The sequence below is a fragment of the Phodopus roborovskii genome, unplaced genomic scaffold (genome assembly GCF_943737965.1).
Source record: "Phodopus roborovskii unplaced genomic scaffold, PHOROB, whole genome shotgun sequence".
Lineage (NCBI taxonomy): Eukaryota > Metazoa > Chordata > Mammalia > Rodentia > Cricetidae > Phodopus > Phodopus roborovskii.
The window spans coordinates 1839144-1859720 of record NW_026125264.1 but is presented as its reverse complement, the minus strand read 5'-3'; the positions used below and the strand labels follow the sequence as shown (position 1 = coordinate 1859720).

Sequence of the window (20577 nt, the reverse complement as noted above, 5' to 3'; positions counted from 1 at the left end):
TAAACCTTGTTGTGGAAGCTATAGTGTGGCCCAGCAACTCACACAGTACAGTAGTCCCTTAGTCCAGGCTTCTTTATTTGCAGGGTTCATTGCAGAGTCATTGGTCTGCTTTAAGGCCTCTGGTTTCTGCTCCACACCAATGCTGGGGCCTCACTGGGACTCCTCTTGGATATCCTGTTGTTCTGTGTCATGGAGATCCTGCAGCTTTGGATCTGCAGGACCAGCTCCTTCGTGTGCTCCAGCAGATCATAGATGGGGTGGATATTGGAGTGGGTCAACTCTTAACCCTGGTTCTGGGCCTGGGCAGCTGCAGGGTTGGTCTGCCCACCAGCTGCCTCCTATCCTCTCCACCAGGGTGAGCTCTCCATCATTGGCCTGGCTAGTTTACCCTCTGCAGCAATGAGTACGGGGTGGGGCCAGTTCTCCCGCTTTCATGCCCTCAGGGCCAGCTTACCAGCACTTGCACCACCAGGGCCAGCTCTACTGTGCTGCCCAGGTGAGGGGCAGGGCCCGCTCTCCCCCTCTATTGACCTTAGGGCCAGTCTCCCACCTGCCACAGGTGGTGAGGGGAAGGGAAGCATCTCTTCCTTTGCTCATGCCACCAAATGGCAGATGAGGGGTGGGGATAGATTTCCACCCTCGTGTTCCTGGAGCCAGCTCACCTGTGTCCCCATGAACAGGGTCAGCTCTACTGTGCTGCCCAGGTGAGGGGCAGGACGCACTCTCCTGAGCATTGCAGCCGGTGAGGGGCAGGGCCAGCTCTGCACAGCTCTGTCTGTGGTTGGTATCAGGAATCATGGGTATCAATACAGCCTGTGGCTGTGATAGGGCCGTGAACTCAGACATGGGCACCAGCAGCAGCCCAGGCCCAGACATCACCATGGCACTGGGTGGCAATCAAGCCACTTACTTCAGCTCACTCCTCTCTGCCTTCACCTTTTCATGTATGCTTCTGTCTGTCTCTCCCATAGCACACCATACTTTCGCTCACCATAATAGTGTCTCACTCAGTACATTCCAGCAGTGGGCACAGTGATGCACAGAAGACCCGTAAGCAGAGTACCTTGCATGTAGGAGGTGCTTGGCAAACAGGACTTGCATTGCTGCGTGGAGGCTGCAGGTTCTGGAGAAGGTGCTAGTGAAGACTCTCCCTTTGTGTCACCTGGATGTTACCCAAGTGTCCCTTGTGCTGGAAGAACTGAAGAAGAGGAAGTATTCATGTTGAAAGCAGACACAGAGAGTGGCATTGGTCAATATTTGTATGTCTCTTCACTGTGTCTGATGAGTGTGGAAAAGGACCTGTTCTTGGGCAACGGCAGGCAAAGTGCTGCTGGGAGTGGGATGTTAGCCACCTCTGAAGTCTCATTCTTTCTGCCTCTGAGAACTGGGCCAGGAGCACTGGCTGTGAGGCAGGGCTATTCCAGGAGCATTTGATGGTGTCTGCAGTTAGTTCCACAGGTGCCAGTGGGGATCCAGCTCCAGGTGGCTCTGGGCTCTAAGCCTGGTATTTGGGCTGGTGTGGTCAGCAGGAGCCACATGGGTCTCTAGAACAGGAGAGTGTCCCCCAGGTCACTTGTGTCTGTGACCCAGGTGAAGCACTCAGAAGAATGGAAGGGAGTTCCTGCAGCCAGGCCATTGCATTGGATACACATATGAGTACATGTGCATGATACCCTACCTCAGGAAGCAGCCCACTACATTCACATACACACAGGCAGCTCAAGTCACTGTCTTAGGCCCACAGTTCCTTCACTCAACATCCCAACATATCTGTACACAGAACTCTTCACCCCGTGCCCATGAGGTGACATCATTAATCAAGATGCCACCATGCCATGCCACCTATCCATCCTTAGACACCCATTATCCTCTGACACCAGTCCCTGTGACCTCACGCATGTGTACATGCAATGACACACATGCAACCTTATGCTCAAATACATGCCGTCTTTTCTCCCACAAATGATGGCTGCCCACTGTGACAGATGTGCCTTTGGGTCAGCCACACTGTCTTCTATTCCCTGTTGTGTGAAGGTTCAATGTGCGACCAAGATCAGGGCTTATTGTTGGGGATCCAGGCTCAGATAGCCTCCTCCTCCATGAGTCACATTTCCAGAAGAGCTTGGAGACACAAGGCTATCCTCCTACTCTCAGACACTCTTGTCCTTGGACCTTGACCAGGCCTGGCTAGGATGGTGAGGGGACACTCTTGGAAAGAGTCCTCCTTCCAGACAGCTACAGATCCTTGAGCCTAAACAGCCCAGTTCCAGGGTCCCTCAGCAGTTGGCAGCCATGCTTGTGTACGTGGCAGACCCATCACACAGGGGAATGGAGACACTTGGCAAGGCCATGTTTGTAGGGAAAATACTTGCAACCACAAGCAAACTAGCCACTCCCTGGCTCCTGCCTTGTGGTCTGCAGGCTGCAGAGGGGAAGCCTCAAAAAGCGGCCGTGTACCTGCTCTCCAGGCAAAGCATCTCAAGACTGAGGGTCCACCTGCCTTCAGAACCTTTGAGGTAGGAATGAGCTGCGTGGCTATTTTTCCCTCTGGTTCATGGAGATGCCACCTCCAGCCACCCCTGCAACAGGTACCACCCAACCTTTCAGGGAACATCGACAAGTGCCATCTATCGGGGCTTCAGTTAGCCAATTGGAGCATTGGCTTCTCAGTCCTGCAGCTAGGGTGAGACCCCCCTTCTCAGAGCTGGGTTCACATCTGACCAGTAGGCTGGTCTGGTCTCGGGGAACCCAGATTACTGGTCTCGGGGAACCCGGATCACTCAGGACATTCCTCACTTGGCTAGGATGACAGGGAGATGGGAGCTGTGCCCTGAGTCATCCCTGGTAAGATATAGACAGCGGAACACCAGGCTAGTCTGGCACAATGGGCTGGATATCTGTCTTCAAGTGACGAGACTGTAGGGTAACTAGGGCCAACTCCTCTTCACAGGACAGGGAACTGCTTTCCTTATCTCCATTCTCTTCTGACACTGCTTGGGTCCTGCCTCTCTGCACCACACCCCCCCTCCGCCCCCCGCAACACCTGTCTGCTGTGTTGCTTCAGAAAAGGCCGTGTTTTCCTGGGAGGTCTTGGTTATTTTCAGACACTCTTACAGAGTCTTACAAAGCAGGTAGTTCTCAACACAGAAATGCAAAAATGTGTGTGTTGTGGTTGAGAGCAGGGCTCTGACCACCACTCAGCATGGGTACAGGATGGAATGGACATGAGTGCTCAAGGGTGGGATGCATAGCTGCTCCCTGATGCTTGTTCCTACCCTGGCCAACAGATCCTGGTGCAGAGGCTGGGACAGCCATGGCTAGGGCATGCAGTCTAGGCCTGCCACTGCTGCTGCTGCTGCCAGCTGTGGTCAGTGCCTCTTTGCCTGTCACTGTGGTCCGTCTCAACAAGGCAGCACTGAACTATGGTAAGAGACCTGCCAACTTCCACCCAGTGTGTAGGTGAGAGCCATGTCTGAAAGAGTACAAGCATCTCAGAGGACCTGCATATTTCTTGTTTTTGTGTTGCTTGGGATGGGACCCAGAGCCTGGTGATTGCTGAACAAGGGCTCCACCCCTGAGCTGCAACCCAGCCTAGAACTACATCCCAGCTGGCCTAGAACTTGTGATAGTTGGATTACCAGTAGAGGACCTGGGTTTGTGTGTGTCACTGTGTCCCTCCGCTCAGTAACTAATTAGGGAGCCTGTGTTGAGCTAGTAGTGTGATTATATAACTGCGTGCACACAGCTGTGCCCTTGTGCCTTGTGTAGGTATATGCTTAAAAACAAAACCAACAACTACAACAACAAAAGCAACAAAACTGTTCCAGCGCAAAACAATACTTATTTTTAAACATGAAACTTTTTTTTTTTTGGGAAGCAGAGTCTCCTTAGGTAGCCCAGACTATCCTCGAACTCTTAGTCCTCCTGCCCCAGCCTCCCTAATTGCTGGAGCTGGAGGCATGTACTACCCCTGAACCTAGGCTATCTAACTCGAGTGGCAAGTCAGCCACTCGAGTTATAACTGTGAATTTTTGTGAGTTTGGTGTGTCAGGGAGATGTGATTTGAGCACTGAGATGGGTATGTGCCTGTGGCATGTGTCTATGTGTGCATGTATAGATATGCTGTGCACACCAAGTACAGGCATGCATATGCATGGTGTCTGTGCTCACTTATGGGCCCAGGAGAGGGGTGTCAAGTTCAGCAAGGCAGGGAGCATCCTGAAGTTGTATCTCAGCTGCAGAGAGCCAGCTGCTCTGTGCTGCCCAGGAGGTAGTGGTGAGGGTTGGAGGGGGTGAGAGTTGGGGGAGGGGCCGCAGGTCTCTCCCTTGTGGCTTTACTGCTAGGTGCTTTCAATTCCTACCCCCTCCCATGGGAAAGGCGCAATGAGGAAACTGAGGCTCACAGGAAGAACAAAGTCACAAAGGTCCAAGGTCCCAGCACAGATATCTTTATTTCTCCTCAGCTGCCTTGCAGGAAACTTTTGGGGCTCCACCAAAATGGGGTCCGGAGGTGCTTTGCCAGAGGGCAAATCCAACTCCATCAGAGTGTGAGGGACTCCATTCAGACCAGAGAAGGGACTTTAATGCCAGAACATGAAGCTGTCAGTCATCGGCATCTCCCAGGGCACAGATAGCTCTCTAGGACCTTGCATCCAGGCAGATGGACAGACAGACAAGGAAAGTGGCCAGTGATCCGTGACTCACACACGTCAGGAATGGATGCCTGGGGCAGAGACCTGAGGAGAGCCCCCTGGGGCATCTGCCCTGCCCTCTGCTTGTTCTGTGCAGGGCTCCTTTGTCCCAGGCCTCTGTTTGTTCTCCCAGGGTGGAAACCTGGCAGGAGGCCTATGCAGCCCACAGTGCTTGCCAGCCTGGATGACAGGCTTCTTCTAGAGTCCCCCCCACCACAGTTCCCAGAGTGCAGGCTCTGTGTCAAGGAGCACTGCCAGGGAGCATGGTGGATGGAGTCTCAGCTCAGCCACAGATGGCCAGACTTGGGTGGGCATCAGGAACAATGAAATCATGACATTTTGTTCCTTGCTTGGGGGAAACTGAGGCTCCAAGAGGATCAAAGACTTTTCACTGTGCTAGGAGTCTAAGCTGAGTTACAGCCTCTTGGCGTCCGTTCAGGCTTCCTTCTGAAACCATCCCAGTCTGCCTTTTTGATTCCGCTGTCCACTTAGCTGGGGCCAGCTGGCACAGGTGAAGGGATGTGAGCATGTTCGGAGTCAGGCTCCTTCATGCAGGTCTGCCTTCCTCTCAGCCCCTGTAAAGTAGACATAAGGGCAGAAGGAAGGGCTCTAGCGAGCACCTGGCACACCTGTAGCGCTCTGTGGGCACAGCACCGGCATGATGAGCATGCCTGTGCACTGACTGTTGACGACGGCCCCAGGAGATGAGCGTTGTAATCAGTGCACATGGAGAGATGGAGAAACCATGGCGCAGGGCAGCCATGCAGGCAGTGAACAGCAGAGCGAGGGTTTGTGTCCAGCACCCGGGGCACATGGGATCACGATGAAGCTGTACCCCTTCTCCCCTCCCAGGGTTGCCTCCTCAGAAACCAGGATTGGTGGGCTCAACTGGGGCTCAGACAGAGTCTTCAAGGACTCCTCTTGGAGGAATGGCATGAAGGAGGGGAAGGACGTGGAGGGCACGGTGAATAGGGCACACTCCATGGGCTGGCATGGGGCAGTCATTCCGTGTGGCACTGCAAGTTATTCCATCTGGTATCAGAGTGCCTCTGTCTGAAGGGCAGGACAGGTAATAGGTGATGCATTCTCCACGCTTGACCTCATCCTGCCCTGGACCCACAGTGTCGGACATCGGCAAAGCCCCCCTCCAGCGGGCCCTGCAGGTCCCAGTTTCAGATTTCCTGGATCGGAGTGGTGAGGTGCTTCAGTCTACCAGGTGAGTGCTCCCATCCTCCAGAGAGAGTGCCCAAGTCCTCCTGCTGCTAGCTGGAATGTTCTGCTGGCCAAGGGAGTGAATGCTTTGGCTCGTCAGGAGGGGGATTCTGAATGAGCCTTTCAAGAGTGCTCCAGCTGCCAGGTAGGTAGTCTGCCTAAAGAAGTGCTCCCATCTACTGGCCATAGTGTTCTGAACTATCAGATGAGTGTATGGATCAACAGGTGAGTAAGCCTCCCAAGGTTCGAGGCTCCCATCAGCAGGTGAGGTTATAAGAAGTCGTGGCAGATGGGGTCACTTGGTAAGCCTGCTCTCAGGGCCTGGGGTCCACAGATCTGACTATCAGCTTCTTCCTCCAAATGCTAGACACCGAATTTAGACATAAGGGCAATCCTGACTATATGCTTACCCTGTTAATGCATGAAGACCCCTATGGGGATACCAACTGAACTGCCAGAGTTTCCGGTGTTTAAGACGTCTATCTAGCTACACACTACCTACTTACCTATCTGTCAGCTATAAGTTTCTTTTTTGTTTGGGACAGGGCCTCACTATGTAACCGAGGCTAGCCTTAAACTTGAACTCGTCCTAACTCAGCTTCCTGAAACATGGTAACGGTAGGCTTGAGATACTGGGCCTAACTTATCTATCATCTCAAATGATGGAAACGAATATAAAAACTTAAAGGCACCACGGCAGTGCACAGGTCAACAAACATAGTGCACAGGCAGCTTGGGACCACAAGTTAGAGACCCCATAGGTAGGGCTGGAGTGCTGTTTATATGTTAATGGCCATGACCTTAGCAATGCACTGGATAGGTACTGAACCACCTGGATCAGAGGACCCTTGCTTTCAGCAGCAGAGCACATCCAGATGTCTGTGGCTGAATGCAGTAGGCTTAAGGTTGGCTCATTTGTGGGGATAGTCATGGATCCATGTCACCTCGGACTAAAATGAGGCAGTTGAAAGTGAAGCCATTTTCTGATGTCTGAATCATCCTAACCCTACCCTTGCCAACTACTGGGCAGGGAGAAAATGACTTTTTACTTAGGCAAAAAGGAAATCACAGAGTTGCTCATGGGCATTTCCTGTTGCTGGGAGCCAAAGATGATGCTAGAATACTCTGGGGATTTCAGTGTCTCTCTCCCCAGTTTAATATTTCCTGGGACATAATCAGAAGCTATTGGAAACCCACAGGATCACCTTGCCAAGTCCTGGCTGAGGCCAGGCCCTTCGTGCCCCCATCTGGGGGTCTTGAACGCCTCCTGTGCTGGGGCACTTACCACCTCTCTCACCCACCCATGGTCCACTCGACAAAGAGCCCTTCTTTATAACAGCCACGTGTGGGGTTGGCTCAGGGAAGCATCCCTGGAGTTGATTCTGTGTTTAATGGGAGTTCCCTTGTCCCTTGGATCCCAACCCTACAGGGTTCAGATTCTGGATGTTCACCTGCCCCGCCTCCACTTGAAATTCATTGCTGGTTTGGGGGTACACTTAACAGCGGCAATCAATTTCACGGTCAAAGTCTTTCGGTGAGTGAGTCTCCTTGCTTGTTGGAGGACAGACATTTCAGGATCTCTCCCAGGGAAGAGTGAGGGGAGAGGGTGTAACAACATCTCCACGCCCCTTCCCATCCTCTGGGGGAGTGAGGCAGGAGAGAACCCTGGAGACCTTAGCCCTGCCCCCACAGCTGTGCAGCTGGTGGAGTTGCTTGACTTCTCCAACCCTTAGTTTCTTTATCTGAGTGAGATGAACCTTGCTGGGATCTGTTAGTGTTGAATTGAATGGATTTGGTGCTTTAATTAAGGCATCTGGCCTCTTCCACTGTCTAAAGCACAGAGTAGGTGCTTAATAGATTACGTTATCAGCATTATTTATCTGTGCCAGGCAGCTTCTGTGTAACTGCATTTAATGCTCCAGTTGTACATTGACATTTCAAGGAATCCTTTATCTTTACTGCTTTGCCCTAATGTTGTGGGTGTTCCTTAGTGCTGTGATGATGAATGCTCCTTAGTGTTGTGATGGTGAGTATTGTTTAGTGCTGTGATGGTGAGTGTTCCTTAGTGTTGTGATTGTGAGTGCTCCATAGTTCTGTGATGATGAGTCATGAGTCAGCTCTTTGATGTCATGAGTGCCTCTATGTTGTGACGGTATTAGTGTCCTGTGGTACTGTAATAGGTACCCCCCCCCCCAGTGCTGAGATGCTGTTTTATGTGTGTCCTCTGTGGCTGGACATAGAGCTGGTGTTCTCACAGGGTGGGGTCTTGGAGAATCAGGCACCACCAGTCTCGTGTCCATTTCACAGAAGCGAGAGCTGAGGCTCACTGTAGCCAAATTGTGGCCCAGAGCCCTGTCAAGGGAGCCATAGAAAACCTGAGTCATACTCATGCTGTACTGTGGAGTTTGGAGGATCTAGAGGGATGGCCCAGGTCAAGGGATCTATGTAGTCTTCATACACCAGGGTGGACTAAAGTCTGACTTCCTCAGAGTTCCAGAGCCCATGGAGCTGGTGTTGTCTGTGGCCTTGCTGGCTGATGTGCGCGTGGCCCGGGATTCCATTGGGACCCTTGTGCTCAGCATCTCCACCTGCTCTTTGCTCTTCAGCCCAGCAGGCATGCTGGACAGCAGTAACAGGTGGGTTCCTGTGAGCACTGGGTCTCAGGGATTCCTGACACCAAGGCTGTGGGGCCATTATCTGAGTTTCTCACTCAAGTCTTCGTCCAGTGGCCACAAAGGACCAAGGACACTCCATCATTGCACCTGTTCTATGACTCAGCACAGGGAGGCTTGGAGAGGGTCAGGGACTTGCCTGCTGCCACACAGCCTGCATCTTAGCTACTTCTCTTTATCAGCTACCAAGACACACTAGTCAGTAGCTAGTACTTTCCTGGGCAATGAGGCCAATCAGGCTGGCCGCTGGGGCCCTTGCAGGCCACCTCTCCCTGTAGAAGTGGACAGTTCAGGGATGGGAGGTGGGGTAGAACCAGCCGATCTCTGAGCAGGTGGCTACTCCAGTCAGCCTATGAGGCTAACAGCAGCTCCACTCCAACCGCTCTGTGGATGCCACTCTTGGCTTGTCACATGAGTTGTCTCCATGAGCTCCACCAAGGGGTGTGTAAAGGTCCCCATGCCACAGGAAGCAAATGGAGGCCTAGAGTACAGGTAATTCGCAACAGGCCTTGTCATCCCATTACTGGCAAGCCCCTTCACTATGTCCGCTGCTCTTCTCTTAGCTTTGTCTAGTCTGAGGTGGCTGAGCACTGAGACGTCTTAAAAGAAGTGCACTGGTCCTGCAAGGCTTGACCTTTTCCCCAGAGTAGTGGACGCGCAGAAATTCAGCCATGCAGGGCCCCTCTTGGCTGCAGAAGGGAACCCGGTGCTCTAAACAGACAGATAACAGCTTTTCCCCTGGGAGTGAAGCGGGCTGTGACTGAGGTCAAACCCAAGAGCCACGAGGTCCTCTGGGCCATTGTTGAGAAACACCAGCGTACACCCTAGCTCAGAGGGAAACTGAAGTCCAGAGCTAGGCAGAGGGTCTTCAAAGCATCGCAGGGTGCTGGAGCCAGCTGGCTGAGAACATGGCCCCTTGGAGCTTTTGCAAGGTCCAGTGTCTGTCTTCTGTCTCTCCTGGGCCTGGCACTCCCTACAGCCATCTTGGCTTTTCCCAAACCTTCCGAGGAAGAGTCCTTTCTCTGAGACTCAAGCTTTTGCTCTGTGGGTGTGGGGACCACTGTTCTAACATGGTCTGGGGAATGGCAAAATCTCAGATGGGATCTCGGGCTCGGAGGCTGAGGGCAGAGGCTTCTGTCCCAGATGTCTGTGTGGCTCTGCCAAGAACCATGCCCAGGGCACAAAGGTACACTTCCTGTCCCTTCCCCAGTACCTCCCAGGAGCTGCTGGACCTGGTGCAGGAGCACATCAAAGCTGACCTGAGCAACAAGGTAAGGGGCTGCTGTCAGATGACTTAGCTCAGAAGGCCTGCGGCATAAGTAGGGACTGCAAGCCCTGGGGGGAGGGGCCATTGTATCTTGATGTGCATATGTGTACATGGGCGTCAATGCATATAGGTGTACTGTACATGTGTGTTTTGTGCATATGTTTGTTCATGAACATGATAGCAATATATACACATACATACATACATACATATTGCTCTTTCGCTCAAACTTTACCTCAGGAAGTGATATTTTTTAAATAGAAGGTCCTTCATGGGGTGATTCCAATTTCTTCATGAGAACAAGAAAGAGGCTCAGGAGCAGTGCTGAGGAGGAGTGGGGGGTACTCAGGCATGGGTGGAGTTTAGGGAGCTAGGGAGACAGTGGCAAATCTCCCCAGGGCAGTCCTGACTCCATGTCGGAAGGTAGAGGCAGGGAAAATGTTTTGGGGGAGACAAACTAAGAATGAACAGAGTAAGACAAACCCGATTCCCGCTCCCCACAGTCTGTGCAGTAGGCAGGCCAACCTTGGGTAAGGGTACTAAAGTAGGAGAGGGATTTGGACAGCAGAGCCAGTTTGCTGTGCTGGTTGAAATGGTAGGTCTGATCATTGCATGCAGCTAACTTGCTGAGAGATGATACCCATGAGCCCCATGTCCCACAGCCAGGGAATAGACTCTTCTTGGCCTGCCTGACTCAGTCCAACCGTAAGAGGCAGCAGCAGAAGTGTGTGCATTGACCCAGTGGGTGTCATTTCCACCCCAGATGCAATGTCACCCATGTCCTCTTCTCCAGCCTTTGGAAGCTTCTCTTGCCTTCTCAGCACCCTGAGAGGGTGGAGTCAAGCTGTTTCAAGGAGGAAAAGGACAGGACTCCAGGCTTGCTGTGCACCTGGCAGGCTTCTGGGGACACGGGCCTGTGGCCTGGCTGCTCCCCACCCACAGTTCCAAATAGCCCTCACAACAGCTTCCTCTCTTTTTGCCACAGCTGTGTTTACAAGTCTCTGGCCTGGTTCAGGACCTCAATGTCCATTTGGGCACTTTAATTGGTAAGACCTGGAGCCCAGGGGATGGGAGGGCTGGGCCCACCTTCACAGATGCCCCTGTCCTGGACCTGGAGGTGTGGTCTTCACTGTGGCTTCTGATTCTAAATAGTGCTCTCCTTTTAATTAATCTGAGAACAAGGAAGCCCCTGGGTAGGCCACATGGCTATCCACAGAACCTGGCAACCTCCAGGTTCCAGAACTTAGTCGTTAATCCTAGAATCTACCAATTTTAGGTCAAATTGCCAAAAAATCAAAATAAAACCACATGTTTAAACGGTGAGTATTACTGTTGCAGAAACTAAGCTCCACTGGCTTTCAGGATCTATTCTCACTGTCAGAACCTCAGCATTTTAGGAGGCAGGTCCTCAGAGTTGGAGAAACTTCCTGCACCCCACAGGGAAGCCACTGTGGTGAGGGGTGTGTATGTCACCGGAGGTGCTGGGGCTAACACTATGATGAGGTAGCTGTGGGTGTGAAGATGTATCACATTTGCCTGGATACTTGGATGCTGGTCTGCAGCCCTCTCAAAACGGACACACATGTGCCCATCCCCTGGGGACCGCATGATCATTAGTTCAGGTTCTGAGTCTTGATAGTGACAGAAAGGAACAAGGAGCAGGGGAGGAGTGAGAGAACGAGAAAGAGGAGGAGGGGAAGTAAAAGAAGGAAAGAGAAGAGGAGGAGAGGCAGCAGCAGAAAATGAAAGTGAAGAGAAAGAAGAAGAAGAAGGAGAAGAAGAAGAAGGAGGAGGAGGAGGAGGAGAAGGAGGAGGAGGAGAAGGAGGAGGAGGAGGAGGAGAAGAAGAAGAATTTTAAGACTAGCTGTGGTAGGATCTGAAGGCTGGAAAGCAGGCCTGTCCCACAGGCACCAGTACTTAAGCACTAGTTGCAGAAGGTGTTACATGCTGATTCGGGGACATCTTATTTGCTTCAAATCCCTCACAACCTCTCCCTTTACAGAACCTGTTCTGTCTGGGGCTTGCCAAGGGCTTTGTCACTTCCCTCATGAGCACTTTTGAAGCTGTCCTGCTTGGGGTCCACCAGCTTTGCCTTGACACTAGTGTCCTTTCCATGTGCTGTGACTGGCCATGTCAGTCAGAGCTGCCCCAATGATGCTCAGTTGATACAAGCGGGACAGTGTGAGGGGTGGGGTGGGGGGATCAGAGGACCCAGAGGCTGAGGTTATCCCAGGGACATAGGTCAGGGCTTGACTTTACCCACAGTGGGTTCTTCGGTATGTAGGCTCTGCTGTCATCCACCCCAGGTTACAATGGGAAGTAGAGGATTAGAGCCATGTCCTCTGTAGAGACAAGGCTGCTTCCACTCCTCACCCACCCATTATCCATCCACTATCTGCCCAGTTTGGAGTTATCTTGTCTCCTTGATTTCTTAGTTCCCTAGTTCCACTCAGTCTCCATATTACCTTAAATAGGAGGTGGCAAGAAGATGGAGCAACTGGGCTGGAATGAAAGGGCACACTTTGGAATTACAGTCACATTGCTCCCAGGCTGTGTCACCTTAGGGAAATTACTCATTCACACCACTCCATTCAGAAAATAGGGATGAAAATTCCCAGTTCTTGAATGTGTTGGTGTTATGAAGCAGCATGGGCTAAGGACTGGGGTCTGGCAGACGTAATAAGCAAGTGTGTGTTCCCCCTCCTGTCAGGCTTACCTTCAGCGAGGTGCCTCATGTTTGTGTTTATCCCAAAGACCAGCTCTTGCCTTTTGTCTTTGGGGGATAAAAAGGAAAATCTAATGAGGGACTCCAAGTGACTAGCCCTGGAGGATGACGCGCAGTGAGGGAAGCTGTGACTTCTTTATTTTATTGAAAAAAGACATGTATTGTAGATCCGGTGATGTAGGACTGGATGCATTTATAGTATATAAAGCGATACCCAAATTTAAGGGTGTAATGTGGAATAGTTAAGTTAACATTTCTATTGCCTCAATTATTTAGAGTCCATTAAAAAGCACAGATCAAAGGGATGTGTCAGCTGGTCACATGTCTCCAGAAGGCTGTGTAACAAAAGTGTCTTTTACTGTGGTATAAGAAAATATTGAAAAAGAAGTTTTCCTGGGATCCTGGGCTATATTTTCCACCTTCCTTATATCCTTCCTTCCTTCCTTCCTTCCTTCCTTCCTTCCTTCCTCCCTTTCCCCCCTCCCTTTCCCCTTCTCTCCAGAGTTTCTCTGTGTAGCCCTGGCTGTACTGGAACTCATTATGTAGACCAGGTTGACCTCGAACTCACAGAATATTACCTGTCTGTGCCTCCAGAGTCCTGAGATTAAAAGTGTGTGCCATCACTGCCTGGCTATATTTTCTAAATATCCACCATAACCCTAATGTTTTATTCATTTTAAACGTGCAGCAATTTGACCTTTGTGGTGTTCAGAGTGTTGACAAAAGCAGAGATAGGTGACTCGGGAGACTGGACAGTCCACCAGTGTCCAAATCCCCTCCTGTTGCCCCTGCCTCCTGCCTCCAAACTGAGACCCACTGACAAACAAGGAAGGGAGCTACACTGTGTTGCTTTTACAATAAAAAAATCTTCAAAATATTAGAAAAAATGAAATTAAACCCAGATGAGACAACAGGAAAACAGAAAGCTGAAGGGAGACATAAACTTACCAACATGTCTTTAAATATTTTAGTACATAATCTATTTTCACATATAATATTAAATACACATTTACATGCTTAACTATAACAAAACTATATGAAGCACATATGATAGACCCCTAATTGATATTTTATAGTGAATGGATTTGTTAAAGTATATGAATAGGTATTCAAAATATACATATATGTCCACTGAAGACCTGGGCTGTTGGGGCTGGACAGATGGCTCAATAATTAAGAGCACTGGCTGCTTTGCCAGAGGACATGGGTTCAATTCCTAGCACCCATATGGCAGTTCACAATTGTTATTCCAGTTCCAAGGAATTCAGCATGACACCTTCTTCTGGCATCCAGAGGCACCAGGCATACACAGATATACACGCAGGCAAAACACCCAACATATAAAAACAAATTAACTAACTAACTAACTAACAAACTGTGGGGCATCTAGGGCTTTGAGGGTAGAACTGTGGCTGGATTAGGCTCTCCTAACCTCTAGCTCTGGCCTGCCATGCCTGCAGTCATCTCTGGGGATGCGCTGGCTGCCTCTGCAATCTTCACAGGCAGAGTATTCTGACATGTTAGTAGCTCACATCCCAGGCCTCTTGGCTGTGTGTCCCTGAGAGCTGCCTTGAGGCTTTGATTGAAGTTAGAACTGTGAGTCCTTGCGCTGGTGTTTGAGTTCCTGAAGGAGACGTGTGATCAGGTGGAGAGGCTGAAGCTTTGGGAGCAGACTGACTTGTGTATGCAGTCTCAGGCAAGAATGAACTGACCCCATTGTGTGTGCAGTGAAATAACTTTGGTGAACTCTGTGGTGATGAGAAAAGAGCCATTGGAAGTCACTTGCCTGGCTGACCAGTGGGAACTCACTTCTTTTCTGTGAATCCTTCTTGCCTCTATTACATGGTACTTATGCTTGTGTTGAGCCTTCTCCTGTAAATTTGGGCTCAATAGTCTTTTGCTGATTGGGACATTAGCAAACAAACCTGTTAGAATTGTGTTTCAACCAATCAGCAGGCTGGGTGCATGTAGCAGATTTGGTTGCATGCTCTCAAGGGAAGCCTAGTGGGCTTATGACTTTGTGGCCTGGTTGTGGCTAAGAAAGGTCATTGGTAGCTGTTTGCTGGTTCAGAGAGGGCCTAGTGCTCAATGTTTTTCTGTTTTCATGAAGGGCTCAGTCCTGTGGGCCCCGAGTCTCAGATCCGCTACTCCGTGATCAGTGGGCCCACTATCACCAGTAACTATATGTCTATGGATGTCAGAGTAAGTACCTCCTGATCAGCCTGGTGCTGGCACCCTTGATGTCCTGGAAGGGTCCTAAGAGGGTGGGGGGTGAAGGGGAGAAGGCTGGTACACCAGGTGGGGGTGGGGCCCAAGTCTTCACTGCTAGGCTAGTCCCTGAGAGCCCTGGGTCTGTTATAGGCCTGCCATTCCTGATACCCTGCATGTGCGCCCCTGCCTTTTCTAGGCTATTCTCTTCCTGCTTGGCAAGGCCATCATCCTGCCTGTGCATGGTTCTCAGCCCTTTGTGTTGCCATGGCCTTCGGGTGATGAAGGTGCCATGGCAACCGTGGGGCTCTCCCAGCACCTGTTCGACTGTGCCCTTCTGATGCTGCAAAAGGCTGGTTCCCTCAACCTGGAAATCACAGGGCAGCTGGTGAGGGCTGGGTCTGTCATTCAGGTTCTGTGGCAGGGTGCCCCATGGCCTATTCTGGGGACATCCTATAGATGCGGAGTCATGGGCAGTGGGTAGCTAGAGTTGGGGCTACAGGATGGCCATTAGAAGGAATCTGTGGATAAAGAACTCTCCCCATGAGGCCAAGTGGTGGCCTTGGCTATGAAACTGCCTTAAATCCTGTCATGATGTGGACTGATTTCAGAATTCAAAGAACAACCCTCTGAACACCTCCATGCTGGGCCAGCTCATCCCTGAGGTAGGTGATTTCTTTTCATTGTAGGCCAGAGGCTCAGGGACTGGGTGGGGCCTTTACAAGCTCCATCTACTTTGGGTGTGTGTGTGTGGGGGGTGGTCAGCACCTGCCCTTTAACCCTTTCTCCTGGGCTTAAGGAATGCCCATCCCTGACAGCATGACTCTCTTCTCTGCCTCTGCCTGCAGTGAGTCTGCTGGGCCGTCTCACTCTCTTTCCTATCCCCTGCTTGCCTCTAAGATCTAGCTGAGAGTCAGTGGTACACACCGGTAACCCCAACACTTGAGAGGTAGGAAGATCACCAGCTCAAAGCCAGCCAGGGTGTATAGCAAATATTGCTTAAAATCAAAGCACAACACCAGCTGAAGAATCCCGCCTGAGGAGCTCAAGTCTGGTCCCGAGGCCTGGGTTGGACCTACCTCTGATCTCAGTCATGTATAGAGGGTGATGGCTTATCAACATCCAGCATGGAAGACTGACAATCAGGAGCCCGAACAACCCTCTCCCCGTCCCTGTCTGATGTCTCAGGTGGCTCACCAGTTTCCAGAGCCCATGCCTGTGGTACTCAAGGTACAGCTGGGTGCCACGCCCGTGGCCACACTCCACACCAACAACTCCACTCTGCAGCTGCAGCCCTTTATAGAAGTCCTCACTGCATCCCCCAACTCAGCCTTGCAACTCCTCTTCTCCCTGGATGTGGTGAGTGACAGGCCAGGTGATACCGGTTGGGTTGGGGTGATGCTCCTTGAGACCTGCTCTGTGCTCTCCTCATTCACTTTGCTTTATTTACATCTATCTCTTTTTAAAAATAATTTTTATTTCATTTGCATTGGTATTTTGCCTGCGTGTATGTCTGTGTGAAGGTGTCAGATCTCAGGGCTACAGACAGGTGTGAGCTGCCATGTAGGTGTTGGGAATTGAACCTGGGTCCTCTGAAAGAACAGCCAGTGCTCCTAACTGCTGAGCTACTTCTCCAGCCCCCACATCTATCTCTTGAACATGCCAGGACATTCTGCCTCAGGAGCTCGACACGTGTGGAACCCTCTGCATGGAGCTGCTTTCCTTTGCTTTTGGCGTGACTACTTTTTCTTCGTTTTCAGTTCTTAGCTTAAGAGTTGAAGCCTTCCTTGCTCAGAGCAGCCTTCTTGGGCCATCCTGTGTAAGAAGGTCCCTATCACTCTTTGCCTTTGTGACAGCCTCCTCTCTGGAAAGCTCCTATCTGGTTGCTCCTGGAGGGTCCCCTTGGGGAAGGGAAGGGACCCCATCTGTCCTATATATGCTGTTGTTGCTTGTAAAGTGCAGGTCACAATCTGACACTTTAGCCAGCCCTGTAAACAGGTGTGATGTACCCTGGTCCGGGAGGGGCAGAAGGCTCCACAACGCACCTTCTGACTTGCTCTCTTCCCACGCCCAGATGGTGAACCTGAACCTTCAGCTCTTTGTATCCAAGGCAAAGCTTCGGGGAACCACGTCTATGCTGGGGTAAGTGGGCCTTCTGACCCAGCAGCCTCAGACATAGTAATGAGAGCTTCAGGGGAAGTTGGCCCACCCTGAGCCCATCCCCTGCTTTTCTTTCAGGGGGGTCCAGCTTTCTGTGGTCACCTCCAATGTGGGCTCCATTGATGTGAGTGGGGCACTGGGCTGCCTTAAGCCTTGGGAAGGGATGTGGAAGTGTGAGAATGGCTCATAGCTCAGTGCCACCATAGCTCCCCTGGGATGCCTGGGGACAGGGACCTACCTGCTCTCCATATGCCCCCACTTCCTTGCCTGTCTCTCTGCCTGTGGGAAAACAGTTGATTCATCAGCTCAGTCCTCAGTCAGAGCTCATTGGTCAGTGGGACAGTTGGTACTGGCTAGTCCTTCATCACATCACATGGTCAGGCTCTGGCCACCATGCATACGTTCCTTTATCCCCATGCATCTATGGGTCATGAGTTAGTAGACCTAAGCCCCCCACCCAGTTCCATCAATCACTAGGCAGTCTGTTGGCCAGCCCTCCTGTGGTAACTCTGATGTGAGGACTAGAGCTGTCACTGGGCTGCCTGACCTCCAAGGCTGATCCAGTTGGGCATTTGATTAGGGGTCAGTTGATGTGGGAGATCTACCCTCCCCCCTCTTCCTGTGCCTCTGATGCCTATCCGTCTGTGTGTTTAACTGCATTCTCTTCGTCTTTTCGGGGGGGCTGGTCCTCCACCCTCACCCAACCCTTGGCCACGGCTGCAGATGGATCAAGTGTACACACTCATAAGCACCGTATTCCAGAAGCCCCTGCTGGATCACTTCAATGGTGAGTCCTGCTCCCACTGCTGTGGCCCCTTTGGTGCCCTCTTGAACCCACATCCTCTGTGCCTGTCCAAGTCCCCAAGCCCTCTCAGGCTCAAAGACTAAGGGGGTAGCTTTGGGGGGGCATCTGCCTATGCCTCTTGGCACATGTTTGTGTAGCCATTGTATGGTCTCCTGGTGTCATCTCAGTTCCCTTCTGTACTATGAGGGTGATCCCTCCTCCCGCTCTAGATTTCACAGTGTTCACAAGCTTCTAGCACAGGGCTGGCTGGCTGCAGGTGGGGCTCTTCCTTCTGACTAACTTGGACACTTCTGTCTCAATGCAGCTCTCCTGGGCATGGGGATTGCCCTCCCTAGTGTGCTCAATCTCCACTATGTCCACTCGGAGGTCTCTGTCTGTGAGGTGAGAGCCATTGAGTGGCCAGGGAACCTCTTTGTAAGGGGGGAAGCATCGCCCCTCTGGAAGCTCATCCTGCATCTTCCAAGACCACCCAACAAACTTTAACTGTAATGTGATGGAGGAGTCAGGACCTGAGAGACCATGGTGGGAGGGATTCCTCCTTTCTCATCACACCTCATACTGGAGACTTCAGGTCTTCAACTGTTTCATGATCCTGTGTCCTGAGATGGGCTTGGCCCCTTTGTGTCTTAGGTGAATGGTAGAGAACTTCCTTGCAACATGGCAGGCAACTCTGCAGCTGGCTGGGTGAACTTGGCAACTTCCTGAACCTTCTGTGATTATTGTCCCCGGGTCTGGAAGTGTAGGTCCAAGATGAAATTCATCCTGACACAGCCAGGATGATCCCCTATGATCTCTTCCTGTCTCACCCAGGAACTCAGAGCAAATTCTCTCAATGGGCTGAACACAGGGCAGGAAATGGGACAAGGGTCCAAAGTGGGGCTTGCCATTGTCTGTTCAGGGAAGATGCTCACCCTAGTTATTGAAGAATGGCGGCCTCATGATGATCCACTCTCACGAAGATGGATAGCCTAGGGGCCGAGGAAATGGCTCAGTAGATAAGTACTTGCTGTGCAAGTGTGAAGATTCTGGTTTAGAGTCCCAGTGGTCACACTGGTCAGGTGTGATGGCCCAACTGTAATCCCAGCACCCAGGAGGCAGAGACAGGGTTCTCTAGGGTGAGCTGGCTACCAAGACTATGTGAGCTCCAGGTTCAGCAAGAAGCCCACCTCAGTAAATAAAGCAGGGAACAACCGAGGAAGTCATATGATGTTAACCTCTAGCCTCTATGTACATGAATGTGAATATATGCAATATATGCACACCACACACACATAGACTTGCAAAAACAAAAGGATAAAAAAGAGGGACAGTTAAAACACAGAGAAATTGGGACTGTTGGTGGGAATTGCCACAATACATACTCCATTATGCATGACAGAATTTTCTGAAGTGACTTGAATCAGCATTGCCCAAGGCTGTCACTTGGCATATGGGACTGTTAAAATGGGACTTTGTGAGTGAAGACCTGAATTTTAATTTTTAAAAACTTAGCAGGCTGTAGTGGTACATGCTTGCAGTCCCAGAACTTGGGAGATGGAGGCAAGAGGATCAGAACATCATCCTTGGGTACATAGACAGTTTGAGGTTAGACTGAAATCTCTTCTTCCCTCTCCTAATTAACACACATTATTTGTGTTAGCCATATAAGGCTAATGGTTGCTAGACTAGACCACTAACTCTGGCTACCTATGGAGACAGGGACTGAGTCTCATTTGTTCTCTGTTGAATTCTCAGCATCTTCCATAGGGTTTGGTGTATGGCAGAGGCTCAGCAGAGGCTTGATAAACGAATGAACAAATGAACAGATAGATGAATGATGAATGAATGGCGAGCAGCACTCAAGCATGTTCATTTCAGTGGTGCAATGTGGAGAGCATGTGAGGTACAGGCAATGCCTGGCTCTGCTAGGGAAGTCGGGGCTTGGAGTAGGAACCCAGGCTCACTCTTGGTCAGGAAACAGCAATGACACAGGCTTTATGCCTGGAGCATAGAGCATGTGCTAGTCTCATGCTGACCCACCTCTTGAGGGGCTCTCCCTCCATAGCCTTGTGAGGTGAGTGCTGCTAATTTTTTTTTTTTTTTTTTTTTTTTTTTGAGATAGGGTTTCTCTGAGTAACAGTCCTGGCTGTCCTGGAACTCTTTCTGTAAACGAGGCTGGCCTCGAACTCACATTAATCTGTGTCTCTGCCTCCTAAGTGCTGGGATTAAAGGTGTGCACCACCACTGCCTGGCAAATGCTGCTACTTGAGTGACAGAGTAGGAGACTGAGGGCCAGTGAGGTGATGGCCTCTCCTGATGAGGACACTACCCAGAGACAAGTTGAGGGGGCAGCCAGGGGTCCCTCATAGGCCTCTGAGTTAGCCTATGCTTTTCTTGGTCTTCCAGGGATATGTTGTGATATCCAGTGGATTCGCCTACCAGCGCTGAGCCAGGATTATGAGGAGGGCCAGCTATTCAAGAGCCTTCTTTCCCCAAGCCTGGGGACACTGAGGCAGAGCCATGTGGAATCATCATCAGCAATCCAGACTGCCTTCCAGGCTGCTTAATCTTTGCTGGACACCCAGGTCTCTCTCTTGTCTCCTCCCTCCTTCTTGTGCCCCTCCTGGGGAGGAGGAAGCTACTGGCTACAAGCTGTGCAGACCTGCTCACTTCAGCATTAAATGTCTTCTCTTGAGTTGAAACTCCCTTGATGCTGTGTACCTGAGGCCAGACTCTGTGTGCAGCTCCTGGGTCCTGGCTATCTTCAGAGCCTCCCAAGCTGTCCCAGAGAGGATGGGAGCCTATCTCTGCTGACCATGCCTGTCAACTCTTACTCCTTGACCAGAAAGCTCCTATGC

The 20577-nt window shown here is 51.1% G+C and overlaps 1 protein-coding gene across 1 annotated transcript; it reads left to right on the top strand.

Annotated features, from left to right (window-relative positions):
- Window positions 1-3313: 3313 nt before the first annotated feature.
- Window positions 3314-20294, top strand: Bpifb2 (BPI fold containing family B member 2). The gene is made up of 15 exons (XM_051194204.1): window positions 3314-3425; window positions 5814-5907; window positions 7333-7437; window positions 8393-8539; window positions 9786-9846; window positions 10828-10888; window positions 14678-14769; window positions 14975-15163; window positions 15387-15440; window positions 15964-16134; window positions 16850-16917; window positions 17014-17059; window positions 17659-17722; window positions 18045-18121; window positions 20126-20294. The coding sequence occupies exons 1-15, from the start codon at window positions 3314-3316 to the stop codon at window positions 20165-20167; spliced, it is 1383 nt and encodes a 460-aa protein (XP_051050161.1). The 3' UTR covers window positions 20168-20294.
- The last annotated feature ends 283 nt before the right edge of the window (window positions 20295-20577 follow it).